The sequence below is a fragment of the Saccostrea cucullata genome, unplaced genomic scaffold (genome assembly GCF_032062105.1).
Source record: "Saccostrea cucullata isolate Sc308-1 unplaced genomic scaffold, CSIRO_AGI_Scuc_v1 ctg3727, whole genome shotgun sequence".
NCBI classification, from domain to species: domain Eukaryota; kingdom Metazoa; phylum Mollusca; class Bivalvia; order Ostreida; family Ostreidae; genus Saccostrea; species Saccostrea cuccullata.
Window position 1 is genome coordinate 34,521 of NW_026932248.1, and position 16,675 is coordinate 51,195.

At 32.2% G+C, this 16,675-nt stretch overlaps 1 protein-coding gene across 1 annotated transcript; it reads left to right on the forward strand.

Moving 5' to 3' along the window:
• Nucleotides 1-5,723: 5,723 nt before the first annotated feature.
• LOC134234728 (TRPL translocation defect protein 14-like) lies at nucleotides 5,724-15,778 on the forward strand (the record flags this gene model as incomplete). The annotated part of the gene is made up of 10 exons (XM_062716782.1): nucleotides 5,724-5,910; nucleotides 8,573-8,640; nucleotides 9,056-9,093; nucleotides 9,960-9,997; nucleotides 10,219-10,347; nucleotides 10,702-10,901; nucleotides 11,019-11,096; nucleotides 14,666-14,761; nucleotides 15,436-15,532; nucleotides 15,613-15,778. Coding segments are annotated over exons 1-10 (1,082 nt in total), but the record flags the coding sequence as incomplete, so codon positions are not given.
• Between the last annotated feature and the right edge of the window lie 897 nt (nucleotides 15,779-16,675).

Genomic DNA, 16,675 nt, shown 5'->3' on the forward strand with positions numbered 1-16,675 from the left:
TATTAATTTATCAACAAGAAACGATAACACTACATAGTGTCTTGGTTGGCTATAAATCTACCCCCCCCCCCCTCACCGTGTATAATATACGAGTTTCCATTTATTTTTTTTTTCGCTGGGGGGGGGGGGGCGTAGTAATCATTTGTGAACTGTCCCACTCCCTCCTTTCTAAAATTTTTGAATTCGACACTAATAACTACGTTGTAAAATTTTATTCTTAATTCACCTCAAATTTTGAGTAAATACTAACAGTGCTTTCATGGAAATTGAACGATTCTTGTGTCTGAATATGGATACAGCTTTCCGTCATGGCTAAAAATAAACCGTACTGTATCGTTGATATTTTGCAGATACAGTACAGTTTCTGCTCATTTGCATAAAAAACGCCCACAAAAAGTGTTCTGTATCGCAGTTACAGTACGCTTGACTTCAAAGGAAAACTCGCCGGGTCATGTCACAATTTCGTTTTACTTTAAAAAGTTTTTATCAAATCTGACGATAAGCTAAATAAATGACAATATTACCTAAAATACTTCATTATTTCATTCTTTATTAATCTGTTCAGAGAAACGCACATTATTTAAAATATCAAAAGGTAAAATATTTCGCCATTACCTGATTACGAAGTGTTTGTTAAATATCACGTAAATATCGCACATAGATATCATATAAAAATAAAAGTATATTCGGGGAAAAATGAATATATTATTTCAAATTTATTGAATTTTATGAATTTTCTTATCTGTGTTCTTGACAAAGGGTTGAATTGAAAATCCAAGTTATTACTTATCTGTAGAGGAATCATTTAATTTATGACACCCCCTTCCATCATTTAATCATTTACCCCCACCACCCTTAGAAAGGTTTGTTAATAATTACATTTGCAAATAATATGTGCTCTATAGAGCAATATACGTACATTCTACATTAATATAACGTAAATTGAATTTTCAGTACCATTAAAGCATAGACGCATATGTTCAAAGTTCTACATGTATGTCTAAGCAACAATTTAAATGGGAAAAATCAGGTGCACAATTTAATACATGTATTTCTTGCAAAGCAACAAAAATGGAAATGGATTCAATATCGACCAGTTTCTTTACACATAACACCCACAGCCGTCTTTTTTAAGCGCTAAGCGCAGCGCAAAGCGCTTTCTGTCAGCGTAAATCTACTTCCGTTCGCGATCCAGCGCCACTAAGCAAGTTAGATAACTCCACTTGTTTATCTAAAAATATGCAACTGGACTCTTTTTCTGCTACTTTAGTGTAATGCTGCGTTACGCGCATTTCTAATAATAGAATTAGCAATTAGCAAGGTAAAGGAATATTACACTGTTAGTAGACAGGAGCAGGTCTTATCACGTTCTTCTCTATAGTTCTTTTAAATTGCGTCGGCACACTTTACTTTTGTACCATGTAGCTATATATAATAATTGCGCAAATACGACTCGTACTTAATTAAAAACAGCATATTATTTATCTTACACATGTAAAATAATATGGTGCGTTCTATATACTTATATCCATATACTGTTATTTTTCCTTATAGGCCTTTATTTCAGGCAACAAAACTAAAACAAGCCTTTCTTTTAACACCTCGCACCATGCTGAGACCTATCAGTGAAGATAATTTTTACATCTCAGTATCAGTTAGTAACAGACGTGAACGCATTCATGGACTGCCTTTTGTAATGACTTTACTTGTGTTGTATTCTATACTTACATCATATGGGTAATATTCTGTAAATAATTCGGAAAGAAAGGCAGTTTGTGACTGTAAATACATGAGGGGAATGTGGTGGTCGTGTTTTCAAGGATTACATTCAAATTGTAAAATTTATTTCGCAGAATATTGTGTTTAAAAATTGTGTGTGTAGTGTGCAAGATATGGCGAAAAATGCTAAACCTTAATCAACGTTCGTAGCAATGGACAGGAGTAGGGTTGTTTACAGTCTGATTAAAACCAGCCCCCTTCTCCTTTCACTCGTCAGGAGAAGGGGGCTGGTTTTAATCAGACTGGGTTGTTTAAATGTTGCAAAAGCAAACAGTGTAATACTTGTAGTAGGAAACTAAGAAGAAATAGTTTATGTTAAGATGTGCCTCAGCTGTGTTGCCGATTCTTAATGAAGACTAAATAAAAACAGAATAAAACAATGTTGTATACCTTCATGAAGATTTATTAATACTTGAGATTAAAACTATATTTTCTTTCTTGGACTCTTGAATTATTCATCAATGAACAATTGAAATAGCGGGAAAGTTATGAGCAACTATTTTTAGTATTCCTTTTCAACTTGCACAACAGTGATGTATAGATATGTTTTTCCTCTTAACATGTTTTGCGTGGTAGTTAAGAACATAGTTACATAAACAAGTAAAGAATGGTGTAAAGCATCAAGCGTCCGTAAAAAATATTGATTGAAGAGTTTTAAAATACTTCAACAATAGTCAAAAAATACTTTTTGGGCGTTTATTGACATACTGAGTATTTTTAATCCAAAATTGAAAAATGCATGTATATATAAAATTTTTATTGTAAACAAGTAATATTTACAAATCAGGTATATATTGTAAAAAAAATTACTACAAATACGCTAATTATGTATTTGAAAATCGGAGATTAAAGGATAACATCGAAAGATAAATATAATATCTTTATACACAAATGTATATTTACATATAATATCTGACAAAAAGGGCATTAATTCTACGGATGCCCATTTCATTCACATAGAGTTTTGTCACATGACGTTACAAAAATGATGCCAATACAACTGGAATTTCATGTTCGTTAAATTGATTGATCTTTTGACAAAACAAAGAAAATAAAAAAAACTTTAATATACAAAGCATAAGACAATGTTGAATTTCATTCCCCAACGGGAAGTTTTCAGGACCCACATATATGATTATGTATCAATTTGAAACAGTTGTGCTCACCCTAGCGCTGTCGCACTGTCAAAGTATTCCTTATAATTCAATACAACAGGAAATTCAAAATAATTTTGATGATGCTTAGCGCTTTCCAGTACTTTCAGTACTTTGATTCTTTAACCCGATGTGGAAGCCCCCCCCCCCCCCCCCCCCCCCTGCAGCGCAGCGCCTTTTCTGTGATATTATATTAATTTTCCCACGATTAATGATATTTTGTTCTTCAAAATGTTTAGCTTGGTATAAAATTTAAGTGTATATTACGATTTTTTTAAGTTGATGATACACTAACAGTTCAAACAAACAGCAAAATACAAACTTTAAGAATGTTTTGTTTCAGATTTACGTTCTGGATGATAACGTGCATTACACTTAAAACTATGCAATATTAACCAATTGCTCAAAATGAAAACATTCGATCATTAAACAACAATTCTACTTGTGAATGATATTACTCGTATGTCAATTCAATTTTCAAATCACACGGATGCACAATATATTGTGTAAAAAAGGTTCACCTTTGCATGTGCACTTCCATTTGCATTTCTGCACTCTTGTTACAGAAAATAATGCCATTTTAAGAAACAGTGTATTTCTTCATGTTTTTAGTTTTTAAATAATTAAAATTCACTCGAAAATCTGTTCAAACAGCTTTAGATTTTAATTTTAATTTACTTTAAAACATGGTAAAGTAAATATTGGTAACGTAAATATCGGTAACGTAAATATCTTTCTGAGATTTATCGTAACTTTTAATGCTGTTGTTTAATTATTCCACTGTTAAGGTCAAGATCTAGTAATTGTGTTTAGACTAACCTTTTGATGCCAAACTCCATATACAGTGTCGATTCTCCGGGACTACTTTCGTGCCCTACGAATAACGTTTTCTGTGAGACTGTAGGCTATCTAGATATATTTTCTTTGTCTGATATGGAAAAAACTTCCATATTCATGGCTCGTTTTCTGAACTTTTCATTGAAATTGCTAGTTTAAAATATGATTTTTCATCTAGTTTACCTACAAATGATGCCCCGAAACACCTTATTTGACCAAGTTAAACTTATAAAGCATCATTAAAGGAATATACTTTAGTATTTCTCAAATTTGAGAAATCTGTAGGCACCTTTCATTTACTAGATCTTGACCTTAATTAAAGGCATATTCTAGTGCTTGAGTGTAAGGCAATTTGACCCATAGGAAACAGTGTAGTTCTCTTTCTTAATTTGTGAATAAATACTAACACGTAAATATCGATAATTTTTTAACTATTGGACTTATTTCTATAAATACAGATAAACAGTATCTTTTTTACCATTCCCATGCAAAAGAAGAGGTGTTCATGATGTTAAAAAGTTACAACTTAATCCTATTGAGTGAGTTCAGCAATCCTTCAAGTCCTTTTGAATTTCCAAAAAGAAAAGTAATGATTTTGCGGTGACTGACATCAAAATTTGATAAATATATTAAAATTTTAAAAAAAATTGTGACACGCATATGTGTGAAGGGTGTGATATTCAGAAAATATAACTCAAATGTAGGACAATCTTACTAAGAAAAAGATATGTTAGTGATTTAAAACTTCTTTTTGGTTTAAAATAAAATTTACACTATGATCGGCGACAATAACGTAAATATCGATTTCTGCTATAAAATGCGATTTTCGCGTAAGACAATCATTCAAGTTACAACAAACAATTGTTGTATTTTAATCAACAACCAACAATGGTTCATATGACTGGCAGAAAATAAAATTTATTAGAAATTTTATATTACTTAAAACAAGGTACATTATTTAAAGCGAATTGAGACTATAATTTGAGAATCAGTGTTGACGATGCTGAGCAGATCTCTGGTATGAGGTGTATCTTGGTGAGCTAAAGTTCGATTTTGCATTTTATTCCGATTTAATATTTTTTTCACGGAATTACGACCTTTTCAATTTTACGGATTTTCTGCAGTGTTTTTTTCTAAACGAATGAAGATATTGAGCTAATTTTTGCTAAAACATCGAATCTGAGGATATTTACATCAATAAATGTGCATTTTTTTTTTAAAAACTAAACATTTGGGTTGAGTCTCCATGATTTTATTTGAAATTTTATACTTAGAAAATTCTTACTACATAAGTAGAAAAACACCCATTTACCAATTAAAAATCATAACCAGTTTGTCGTTAATTTTTTATACAAAAATATTGCAACTGTGGTTTACCACAGGAGTTCGCATATCTATCAATTTTACCGAAATTTTCAGTAAATAAAAAAGATACGTAATACCTATAATAATAACACTATAGCTATTACATATTTTTTTTATGTACTGAAAATTTCTGTCAAATTGATAGGTACGCGAACTCCTGTGGGTTTACAGACTCTATAAGAAGGGGGAAAACCTACTCTGAGAAAGAAAGAGGGGTCGGAATTTGGCTCTGGCGTGAGAATTCCCCTCTGGGGGAAATTCTACTGTAGAGTACGATTTCCAGGGAAAGCTGGCTTTTGGGGAAATCATACTCTACATCACCGTTATTGATAACCTTCTGAAGAAAAATGTTCGAACACTCTTTAAAATGTTTCCTAAGCCTTTAACCCAGTTTAACCGTGTCTATCCAATCAGGGACGTATAAGAGTACCTGGTATAAGCAAAAAAAATCTTAATGTCAAAATAGTGCTTCAATTTACCATGTTTACATGCTGAAAGAAATAATTAACACGATTTTTACAATCAGGTGAAGGGAAAAATGTCTAAAATGCATCGGGCTCAAGAATCTGTAAAATATTTTCCTCTGTTTTGATTTCTCATTACATGCGCTCTTACTATTGGATGAGACACTTCTGCCATTTGTTTAGGAGGTATGCATTACGATTTCCCCTTCAGTTGACACGAGGTTACACAGACATCCATCAACAAATCTTCGTGATGTCGCAGGAAGAGGGCAAAAATCGTAATAAAGTGTACAAAGTCGTGCTCACGGGGGGTAAGTCCATTGCATAATTGTAAACTTGTTTGTAAACTTGATACGAGCACGTGGTCTAAGTTTTGACTTTGTAGCTCTGGATACCTTTGAACATGATGAAAGAATGCAGTACCTATTATTTTCCTTAAAGCATTGATGGGTCTTTTATGGTTACTTTGCCACAAAAACTATGAACAAGAGTGAAGTAGCTGCTACATTGGCTCCCCTCTCTTTTAACTTGCTCAATATTAAAAACATATTCCTACTGATCAATACTGGGGATGGGAAAGGTCAGCAAGAGCAAGTCATTAAACACACTTACAATAACAGAATTAGATTTTTTAGTTTTTTGAAAAAATGAAAGGGTTGAAAGGAAGGACAAAGGATATAGTGATGATTTATCTGTATTTATAAATCGCTATTTTATGTTTAATTTATTGATGGATAAATTTTTTATTTAATAGACCCTTTCACAATAACTGAGGTACTGCTCTTTTGCAGGTTCCATGTTCGTTCGCCCTAAAAATTGTTCGCCCGATTTCCCGTTCACCCGATTTTTTGTTCGCCCAGAGTCCGATTGCCCTAAAACTTGTTCGCACAGGGTCTGTTCGCCGTAAAATAAAGTAGAATAAAATCTAATGAATTTATGTCCTTTTTTTTTTTTTTTGTACATTCAAAATAAAACAGACCGTCACTGTATCTGTCAGACGTTATGCATATGGTCAAACCTGTTTTAGTATCAGCGGTCTTACCTACTAAAGACTCAGTCCTTTAATTGTTTTCAAAACATATAGCGCAATTTGTAAAAATAACACGGATATATCCCCTAATTAACATATTACATTGATATTAATCATCTAATTAACTATAGTGCAAACACTTAGTCAATCAAAAACATTAGATATAGAATCAAATCAAAAATTAATTTAGACTAAATAAACATTGCTCTTCGTATCAGAATTTGAGAAAAAAATTCCAAGTTCGTAAGGGAAATAAATAGAAAAAATGTTATACTCGTATGTTAATTTTTTAATTCAAATATATATACAAGACTTAGTATACATGTATATAAGTATTGGGCGAACCAGGTATAGAGGTCATGAAACACAACAAGATTTACTGGGCGAAGAATATATCGGGCGAACGAACTCTGCGCTATTTTATGTTTAATTTATTGATGCGAACATTTTTATTTAATAGGGCTTTCACAATAACCCATTACCTCTTTTGCCGGGCGGATTGATATATTTTTGTGAAATGTGATGTAAAAACAATTGTTTAATATATACGTCATTTAATTATCTATCAACAAAAAACTTCGTCAAACATCAATTTGCCCTGCAAAAGAGTATACCACTGTAAAGTGTTATAGTGAGTGGGCTAATTATATGGCTTAGTTTGAAAGTTGGATTACAGACATATTTTTAAAAGAAAATATTATACAGGTAAAAAATGTCAAATTGACTTATTACTCTTTTTAACTTTTTAACTTTGGTAAAGATTTCCCTGTGTGTTATTTAATTCCTTGTGTTATATTTTCAGTTTGTGAATGTGATTAACTTTAAAAAGTTGAATATTTTTATGAAGCTCAATGTTTGTTGTTGTATTTAGGTAATTTAATGACATTTCTCAACAAATTCCCTTTTAATTAACATGTTTAATATCATGTGTTTAAACTATTCAAAGTGATATTTTGCAATCTTATGAAATGTAGAATGACACTTTTTATTCTGTTAAAAGAAAAATGTACAAAGTTTTTTCTCCCATTGAAGGGCAGCCCCACCAAAAAACAAAAATGGATTTTTGGCCAACCTTGATGCTTAGATCTATGTTTTCTTTTCCTCATTATTGTTCATGTTGTTTGTTTGGATTTTTTTTCTCAGTTAGTTTGATGTTGATTTCCACAAGTTGTTGCATATGGGCTCAAAAGAGAAAGGGGATTATGTTACATTATGTTATGTGATGCTTGCAATAAATACATGTTGTTACTTCAGTAGATGTTGTTACTGACACTGGAAATTTTCTCATTAAAAGAATTTATGCCTTCTAAATGATTCTTAATAAATATTTTTTTGCTCATTCAAGCTTACCATACTTATATCAGACAATGGTATATTTACTCTATTCCACCTTAACGTTGTACAGTGTCAGTAATTATTTAAACCAAGGTGTTACCCTAATTGATAAGGTAAATAAATTGATTTATTGATCTATATTATATATCTTTGTAAAGTATGTATAGTGAATGGTATTGGTACATGTAAACAGTATATATTTTACAAAATGAGATTAGAGAGTAAACTGTAAGTCATAAATACTGTGGTATGTAATTAATTTTGTAAATGGTAACTCTTTGAAGAGGTCTAGAAAAAAAAAATTCAAAATAAGATCAGTAAATATATTTTCAAGGTGATCCCTTTACATTCCTACACTGTTTTGATTTTATGACTTGACCAGGAGATAGTCTTGGACATAAGGTAAATAATACAGGAACTTAAAAAGGTTATTCAACACAGCAGGTATACAAATGTAGATGATACAGGGTTCAGTTGTATGAGACAGGCAAGTTATGTTTACAGAGCTTTTCAATGGTCTGTTTCCATCCTCGGCCAGGGTTGCATTTTTGAGATATTTTAATGACAATATATGTCAGTTGATTTTGTCATTTCTGTTTGTGTTTCAGGGCCATGTGGGGGGAAAACCACAGGCCAGGCCCGCCTAAGCTCGTTTTTTGAGAGCATGAACTGGAAGGTAAGCTTTCTGGGGGGTCAGAGTTCACGTCTACCTGTCAGTTTGAGGGGGAGATTGATTACATGCCAGGACAAATGTGAAATGTCCACTACTGTCTTAAATTCTAGACCCACCACGCCATCATTTATATAGCAGATAAAAAAGTTCACTTACATGTAAATTAAGTAATGAATTTGATACACTATACTGTCAAAAGATATGAATTACAGTTGATAGAGTAAAAAGATTTTTTATTACTGTTAGCACTTAAAATATGTTCCAGAAAGTTCATTAAATATTTATTGCTTCCTTCCCTTTCTTTAACTATGAAAGTGGATTCAAATTCAGAATTCACTATACGATATGTCTATCAGGTAATTTATAACCTAACCTTTACATTTTATACAGTGTAGAATATATTTTTTTAATTTATAAGGTGTACAGATTGCCAGAAACAGCATACATATTCCTAAGGTGAGATATTGCTATATTTTATTTTGTAGATTTAAACCCTTCTTTAAAACTCCCATATCAATGAAACATCTACAGTTGAAACTGCACTCCCACATCGATTTTAGGAAACATTCCATAGTCTTGAGAAGAGAAAACTGCTTTAATATAATAAAATTGCAGTACTTAAGATGACGGTTTTAATAAAGTTTTGTAGATTGATTTAATATAATATGCAAGTTTCAAGATTATCTCCCTTGGTGTGCTCTTTCATTGAGGAGGGGAGTTTCGTTGCCTTGTAAACAGACAGGTTTGACAAATATTTATAATATTGGATACATTGCATCATTGTTGTATTAGTTTATCATAGCTTCATGATTGTCAGGATGCACTCTTCAACTCAAGCATAACTTCAAAGACCCAAATATCTTAATAAAAGGTTTGAACAATCAGGGAATTTTTTTTTTTTTACTTTTTATGAAGACTACAATGATTCTTCTTAGTTGAGCTCGATAAAATCATCAAATGCATCACTGCTTAATATTATTATCTTTCTTTAAAATTTAAATGAATTATTAATACCATAAACATCATTCATTTATTTATGCACGTTTGAATACACTAACAACCTGCCCCACTTCCATGCTGATATGGATACTTTTTGCTCCTTTATTGTAGGAGAGATACAATCTCAAAACTCGCGTATTTAGTTTTCTCTGATACGTATATTCCATTTTTAATAGTTATTGATTATACTTGGCTTCAGAAATCGCAGAAAAGATGTACTTGTAGGATCTCTTACAACAGTTATAATGTACATGTATAAACTGGAGTTTGGCAAGTTCATATCAATTGAATTAATTTTGATTCTGTTTATATTTTTTTTCCAGTGGTGGTGTAAAATTTACTAGTCTCACCAAAGAAGAAGGTAAGAAATGTATAACAGATAAGTCTTTAAGATACTAGTAATTTATGTACTAACTGTATATATACAATATACAACTGTCAAAGGTAAAAAAAAAAATCAGAATAATGAATTAAGGTAATTGCACTTGAATAACAGTTAACTCCAGATTTTATTACATGTTTTCTGATGAGATCCCTTTGCCCATATAGACATTGTTCGACTTTCTTTATTCTTATTTACAGCATACCAGCTTCAGGAGAATATAATTAAAACAATGACCCAGATTGAGGACACATTTTTTGAACTTGGCAACACCTCTGAACAGAATTGTCTGTTTATCTGTGACAGGGGCCTCATGGATGCCTCGGCTTGTGAGTATTAAGGGAATATCTTTAGTACATGTAGTAGTAGTTCTAAGTGGAGATTGCAGACAGTGGAATTTTCAATTTAAATGTGTTTCAAAGTTTTTCCATTGAAATTTTGTGAATTCAATGTAAAGACAAATCTAGAGTCTCTTATATGCTATAGAGATCCATTGTGACCAGGGAATAAAGCTCTTGATTTAGAATCAGAAAATTGAAGATCAAAGGGAGTAATAGGTTTAGTTATTGAAAGAGTAACAATTAATTGTCCATCTAATTTAATTGCAGAAATAACATGCATTATGATGTAATGTAGTAATTACTTATTTTGGTTGATTAACTGTCTGTATATATATTAACTAGATTTGCATGCTGATGACTGGGAGAAGATGAAGGAGAAAAATGGCTGGAATTCAGTTCAGCTCCGTGACAATCGGTACAACCAGATCATACACATGGTGTCCGCAGCCAATGGGGCGGAGGCTTTCTACACCGTGGACGGACACAATACACGTCACGAGGGCCTAGAGGTGGCCCGCCAACTGGATGAAATGACCGCAGCAGTAAGTACTCTATCTTTTTTATCGTATTTATGTAGTACATGTATATATTTTTTCAGAGTCATTGATTTATATTCTCAAATTAAATATAAAGGTGAAATTTTGATTTATTAATTGTAGGCTTGGGTTGGACATCCATATTATGACGTTATTGACAACAGCACTGGATTTGAGGGGAAGATCAATAGAATGATTGCAGTAAGTGTTTTTATACGCCCGGCTTAAGACGGGACGTATTATGTTATAGGCTTCGTGTCCGTCCGTCTGTCCGTCTGTTAGCTTTTTCGTTTCCGGCTCATAACTTTAATACTACTAGGTCTAGGATTATCAAACTTTGTCATCTGATGCATCTTGGGTAGAAGGTGTGTCGACCATTACAAAAAGTAGGTCGAAAATATGTACACATTTCATTAAGAAGTTATAGCCAAATATGGAAAAATCCTTTCCGGCCCATAACTAGAAAACTATAAGACTTACAATCATCAAACTTGGCCAGTTTATGCATCTTAGGTAGAAGGTGTGTCACGTTTTATTTTTTATTTCAAGGTCACTGTGACCTTTAATTTAAATGAAATTTTTAAAAAAAAATGTGTGTTTTTACTATTCATTTACACATCCCAAATAATGTAAGAGTATTTCACTGTCCCTATTAAAAAAGTGTTAATAAGATAGAAAATACTTATTTTTTTAAGCATATACGTGTGTGACAGCAATCTATAACAAATATAATGTATGTTAATTGTAAGAAATTCTGTCAAAGCCTCTCCCTGGATGAGCTCTTTATTTTCAAAATGCATTTCTGATATATCAAGATTAATTTGAATTTTGATAACAGAAAATTGCATGTAACACAAATTGAGAGAAATTAATGGGTTTTGAGTGTGAGGTGCTAACTGACAGGGCATTGGTGTTATCTGTATCCCTTGAGCAATAATATTTCACTGCAAATTTTTGTAAGCCTGTTTGATTAAAAATAGCTTCTTGTTGGCTAGCTTAAGTTTTAAAATGAATTTGATGAAAAGTAATTAAAACTAATTTGATTTTGCATAATAGACTAATCTGATATTTTGTAATATTATATAATTTAAAAACTAATTTTATGTGGGTCGGGATGGAACGGTGTTGCCATGTCTAAATATAAATTATATTAAAACCTGTTGTTTTATTCATTAATATCTGGCACACAAGTAAAAAAAAAATATTTGAGTATTTTATGTTTTCAAAAAAAATTATGGTAGAAATTCCTTTAAAACACCATTCATCTCTTGGTAGTAATGATAACTTGACACACAATCCACAAAGATTAATTAATGAGTTTAATGTAGGAAGGCTATGCCATGGATAAAGCATTTTCTTATCTGTACCCTTACAGGGATTTCAATATAACTTGGCACACAAGTAAGAACTGCTGGTGCATCGGTTTTTAATTTCATGTCATGTTGATGGCCAGCCTTTTCTTGAAATTCAAAATTAATTTGGATTTATAGATTGGAACACAAGTTGTTAAGACTAATTTGATATTGTTTGAATATGATGGGCATTTGACAAGGTCTAAAAACACAACCAGTGAAACTTTAAAACACTATCAGTGATGTAATATTTATTATAATTTATGCACACTACATCACAGGGGATGCATAAATATTTTAAGGAATGGAAAAATCATTGAAATATTAGAACCAAGGTTGATGTGATTTTCTTGCACACTAAACTACACAAAGAAAATTGCAATGGTTTTTTTACAAACGGGCGTATCATGCTGTGGCGCGGCACTTTATTTTTTACAGGATTGATGCAATGATCAAATCACAATAACTGTACCCTTTGATATACTCTTTTAAATGTTTTCAATGTTTTTCACTGAAAGAAACCTGGGTCACTGTCACCAGTATGTGTAAAGCCTTAGCAGAAATGAATTATGCCTTTGTTGATTTTGAGTATAGAGTTTAAAGTTTCTAAAATGAAACTCCATTGATTTCAAAATAATCAAAACAGGTTATGTTCTATAGTTACAAATTTTTGCACTTCAGAGGAACTTAAGCACACTTACAAAATGAAAATTAAAATATTTTTACAAGATGGCATACAGCATAATTATACAAAAATAAAAGAATTTTCAAATAAAAAAGTGATTTACCATTACAGATTGTAATATATCTAATTGAACAATATATGGTATATAAAACATAATATAAGCAGAGCAAGCAGACCTAACCATGCAAGCATATTTAAAAAAGGTCATTTGGCAGAAATTTAATAAGCAAGTCAACACAAATGGTGTGATGTGTCTCAATTTTCATTAGAAAACTCAGATGTATGGTCACAGGATATGAGTTAAGTCAAAAGAAGATCAACTGGAAAAATTGGATGGAAAGCTCACTGAAGTTTGGAAAAGTTGCATAGTGTGACTGCACCTCTTATGTATTTTCCAATAGTTAAGATTGAAGCTTTCATGTTTCATGAACTGTCAGCAGATTGTTTATGGGTATGAGATAAAGAAGTTCACAAAGTTTTAATAACAAAAGTGAGCTTTGAGTTTAGTGAACCTAATGTCAAGCTATGAATATATGCAGACATGGACAGATTTAGATTATTTTGTACTTTTGTGGTGACTTAGATAGATTTAAACTCGTCGTAAATTGTTGAATTTTTTAAACTTTTCACATTTTATCTTTTTGAGAACCATTAGGGTCAACCAAAGCACAAAGTATCCTTGGGTGAAGGGGATTAATTTTTACGCCCTTTTCCAAAATTTTGTAAAAATTTGTCACTGGCGCTAAAAGATGAAAATCATGTAAGATTTTCAGGTATCGTTTATGTTTCAATTTAGTATGCACAGTTACATATGAATATATAGGAAAAATCTTTAAAAATCCAGAACCCTGAGCCAGGAAAATATACTCAACAACGTGGCAAGAAAGTTTGTTCAAATCAACCCCCGCAAGGGTGGGGCCAAAATGGCCAAATTACATAGGAATATAAAAAAATCAAAGATTTGCACCGAAAATAACTTCTAAATTAATTATAACAAACCTTTTAGAGGTTGTATATGCCTTTAACCTAAAATATAATCCAAATGAAGTTTTACATAAATATATAGGAAAAATCTTTAAAAATTTGCTCAAGATTTGGTTCATTTTCTCAGGTACAAGTTTTTGCAAATCATGACCCTAAAATTTACACGCTGTGTTTACATAGGAATATATGGAAAAATCTTTAAAAATCTCTCTCCAGAACCGCTGGGCCAGGAAAGAAAAGCATGTGGAATCATCCTCAGGTAGTTATCGCCTTTGTTGATACATGGTTGGGACCCAAGTTTTACATAGGAATATATAGGAAAAATCTCTCTTCTCCAGAACCGCTGGGCAAAATAATGAAACTCATGTGGACACACCATCAGGTAGTGTAGATTCAAATTTGTTCAAACCCCCGTGGCTACGGTATTGCATATAATGAGGACAATTTACAGGGATATATAGGGAAACCTTTTAAATCTTCTTTTCAAGTACTTCAAAGTATGATTAGTGATATTTATATGGAATCATCCTAGGTAGTGTTTCTAGTTTGTTCAAATGAAACGCCATCAAGCCCGATGTGCTCAGGTGAGCGCTGTGGCCCCTGTGCCTCTTGTTTTGTACTTTTGTGGTGACTTAGATAGATTAAAACTATTTTGTACTTCTTATAATTGTCAAGTCAGTAGAATTCATCCTGTGCTATATTGCATATTCCAAGTTATACAGTATTGTATTTGTTTTTTGTTTTTTCAGACAGTGTGCAGTAGGCTAGGTATTGAGGTCAAAGACAGATTAAGCTCTGAGAGTAAAAAGAGGAAATTCTTGGTCAGATCTCTGGCAGAAGACTCGGTAAGTAACATTGCAGAATAATTTAATTTTGTTTATATTCTCGCCTCTCATTGGTTGATTTCCAAAAAGGAACGCAAAACATTTTGTATAATCTGGTTTGGTATGGGGACACACCCCCTTGACGACTAGCTTAATCATCTTATCCATGCAATTATTTAGTCCTCGGAATCCATGGAAAATTCAAGATTTAATAACTGTGTCTTTAACTTCAAACACTTACTCGATCTTACCTCATGTAAACACACATCATGGCTGCTAGATCTATGTATCAGTTATTACCTTCGCTTCACATCACTTCCGTTACTACGGTGTGTATTAGGCGGTAAATTTATTGAAAAAGCAACATAATTTTACATCCAAAGTTGTTTAATTATTTTAAAATTAAATTATAAGGAGGAAATTCTTGGCCAAATTATCAGATAATCTGCTTTTTATAATCCGCTTCGCAGATTATAACGCATAACACCAGATTATACTCGATAAGAATAAAGTGAAATTAGTTTAAATAAAATGAAATTAGTTTAAATGAATAAATGCAATTTAATTAAAACTTCATTGATACTATTTTACTGTTTAAGAATATATCACTCCTGTACTTGCAAGGCATTTCCACTCAAATTCATGTTCAGATTTTAAATATTTCTCATTGTGATTAACTTGTGATTTGGTTTCAGAAATTTCCAGGATTCCAGGACTTTGATGTACAGCATTACTACCTATCTAGTCCCAGCAGGAAAACTCAAGCCAGGATACGTAGACGGGGTCAAAATGGTGAGTAAACTCAGCCATAAAATCTTAATGTGAGTTTGTGTGTGTACAGTATTAATAAAGGTGTGGTGTTTTCTTTTAAGGTTATTGGACATACACTCACACCATGAGAAGACAAGTTCAAGATGCAATGGCAGAAATCCGAATGTCTATCTCAGAAAAAGACTTCAATGTATGTCTTAGTTTAAATTTCCAAGATTCAATTCAAAATCTAACTCCTTTGTTTTCTTTATTGTACCTTAGTCTTATGTAAGTTTCCAAAGCACCTTTTTTTCTCATAAGCTTTAGTAGATGTACATGAATATGTATTGCCTATGTTAAAAAAATCAATCTTGCAATCTTGCATGGTAAAATTACACAGTTAATACTAGTCTTGTATAAAATTGTATTGCGAACGTTACTCATAGATGTCAAATATGTATTCATATTGCTACAAATTTTCTTATGATTATTAAGTGATTAAACAACTGAAATTTTAGCTTACAATGTGAATTTCCTCCATTCATAATATCTACTTGTAAAAATGTTTACTTATATCGGATGATTATGCATGAATTTTTAGATCACCTGAGTAAACTCAGGTGACCTATTGCTATCAGTTTTCGTCCGTTGTCATTTGTCATGCGTTAACATTTGAAAATTTTAAGCTTCTTCTCTGAAACCACTGAACCAATTTCAACCAAATTTGGCATAAAGTATCTATGGGTGAAGAGAAACAAAACTTTTGAATTTCATGGTCCCTGCACCCATGGGGCCTGGGGGGTGGGGCAAAAACCACTAAAATTAGTGCAATCTTTAAAAATGTTCTTCTTTACTCCTGGACATCAAGCAGTCAAACTGTTGGTACGATTGCAATCACCATTGAGTCCTCTACCAAAATTGTGAAATTCATGGCCCCAGGGTCAGGGGTTCTAGTGCTAGGGCGGGGCTAAACAGGTTATATAGTGAAAATGCATTATTTCTTTGAAATTCTTCTTTTCTGGTCCTTGGCATTAAATAAACTAACCAAGTGCATATGTTAGTTGAAAATGACTGCCTTTTCCAAAATTGTGAATTTCATGACCCCAGGGTCAGGGGTTCTAGTGCTAGGGCGGGGCTAAACAGGTTATATAGTGAAAATGCATTATTTCTTTGAAATTCTTCTTT